The sequence below is a fragment of the Cebus imitator genome, unplaced genomic scaffold (assembly GCF_001604975.1).
Source record: "Cebus imitator isolate Cc_AM_T3 unplaced genomic scaffold, Cebus_imitator-1.0 Scaffold54, whole genome shotgun sequence".
In the NCBI taxonomy this organism is placed as follows: Eukaryota; Metazoa; Chordata; class Mammalia; order Primates; family Cebidae; genus Cebus; species Cebus imitator.
The window spans coordinates 5,870,811-5,872,316 of NW_016107369.1; the positions used below are offsets into that span (position 1 = coordinate 5,870,811).

The 1,506-nt window shown below is 46.1% G+C and overlaps 1 protein-coding gene across 1 annotated transcript in view; it reads left to right on the forward strand.

The window, feature by feature from the left end:
* The window catches only part of NUMB (NUMB endocytic adaptor protein), a 191,091-nt gene that overhangs the window by 186,384 nt on the left and 3,201 nt on the right, over positions 1 to 1,506 (forward strand). The window contains exon 11 of the mRNA XM_017528515.2: positions 823 to 969. Coding sequence (XP_017384004.1) covers positions 823 to 969 — 147 coding nt within the window. The remainder of the gene's footprint in view (positions 1 to 822; positions 970 to 1,506) is intronic.

Consider the following 1,506-nt stretch of genomic DNA (forward strand, 5'->3'; position numbering starts at 1 on the left):
GTAGAGACGGGGTTTCACCATGTTGACCAGGATGGTCTCGATCTCTTGACCTCGTGATCCACCCGCCTCGGCCTCCCAAAGTGCTGGGATTACAGGCTTGAGCCACCACGTCCGGCCCTATTATTATTATTTTTTAAACAGTCTTGCTCTGTTGCCCAGGCTGGAATGCAGTGGTGCAATCTTGATCCATTGCAACTTTCACCTCCTGGGTTCAAGTGATTTTCCTGCCTCAGCCTCCCTAGTAGCAAGATTACGTAGTGCATGCCCCCACACCCAGCTAATTTTTGTAGTAGAGACGGGGTTTTGCCATGTTGGCCAGGGTGGTCTCCAACTCCTAACCTTAAGTGATCTACCTGCCTCAGCCTCCCATAGTGCTGGGATTACAGGCATGAGCCACCATGCCTGGCCTATTTTTAACCCATTATTATTGATGGCATAATTTGACCTTTTGGAAAAAAGAAGAGGGAAATGCTATACCTACTTCATTATGCCAAATGCTAATCTATATCTAGAATTTTTTTTTTTTTTGCTACTCCTAAGACAAAGCAGCTCTGTTCAACTTAATTTGAAATTGTTTTTGTAGGCTTGAACAGTCATTTGACTTTATCTATATAACCATTTAAAAATTACAACTTCTAATTCCCCTTTTTGCCTAATGGTATGTACATCCAATGCAAGATATCAGAGTTATCCCATGGTTAACTCTTCTCTCTTAACCATTCCACCAGTATTGTACATTCACCTGACTTGACCCAGCTCCAAGGGCTCACTTGTACACCCTGCATGAATTAACTTCATTGATGTTGTCTGCTCCCATTGTAGCTAATGGCACTGACTCAGCCTTCCATGTGCTTGCTGCTAAGCCAGCCCATACTGCTCTAGCACCCGTAGCAATGCCTGTGCGTGAAACCAACCCTTGGGCCCATGCCCCTGATGCTGCTAACAAGAAAATTGCAGCTACATGTTCGGGTAAGGTGGCCACAGATGGTGTTGAGGATTCTGGGATCAGATAAGTGACCCTGGTTCTAAAAATCAGCCATTTAGCTGAGTGTGAACTAAGGAGGAATCCTTTCAGGAAAAGTATGTTCCCTCCTGGAAATAAGCTCCTGATATAAGAAAGGATGGTGAAGGAGAACAAAAGAGATCAGACTGATAGTCGTTAGGACTATGGAACTGAACCACTTATAGAGCGTTTATAAAATACAAATTCGAGGGCCCCACCTCAGAGAATCCATCACAGATTTGGCGATGTGCAGACATGCCTGTAGAAAGAGGGGTCCCTGGCTGGACGCAGTGGCTCACAACTTTGGGAGGCCGAGGCAGGCAGAACACGAGGTCGGGAGTTCAAGACCAGCCTGGCCAACACAGTGAAAATCCGTCTCTACTAAGAATACAAAAATTAGCTCGATGTGGTGGCAGGTGCCTGTAATCCCAGCTACTCAGGAGGCTGAGGCAGAAGAATTGCTTGAACCTGGGAGGCGGAGGTTGCAGTAAGCCAAGATCACG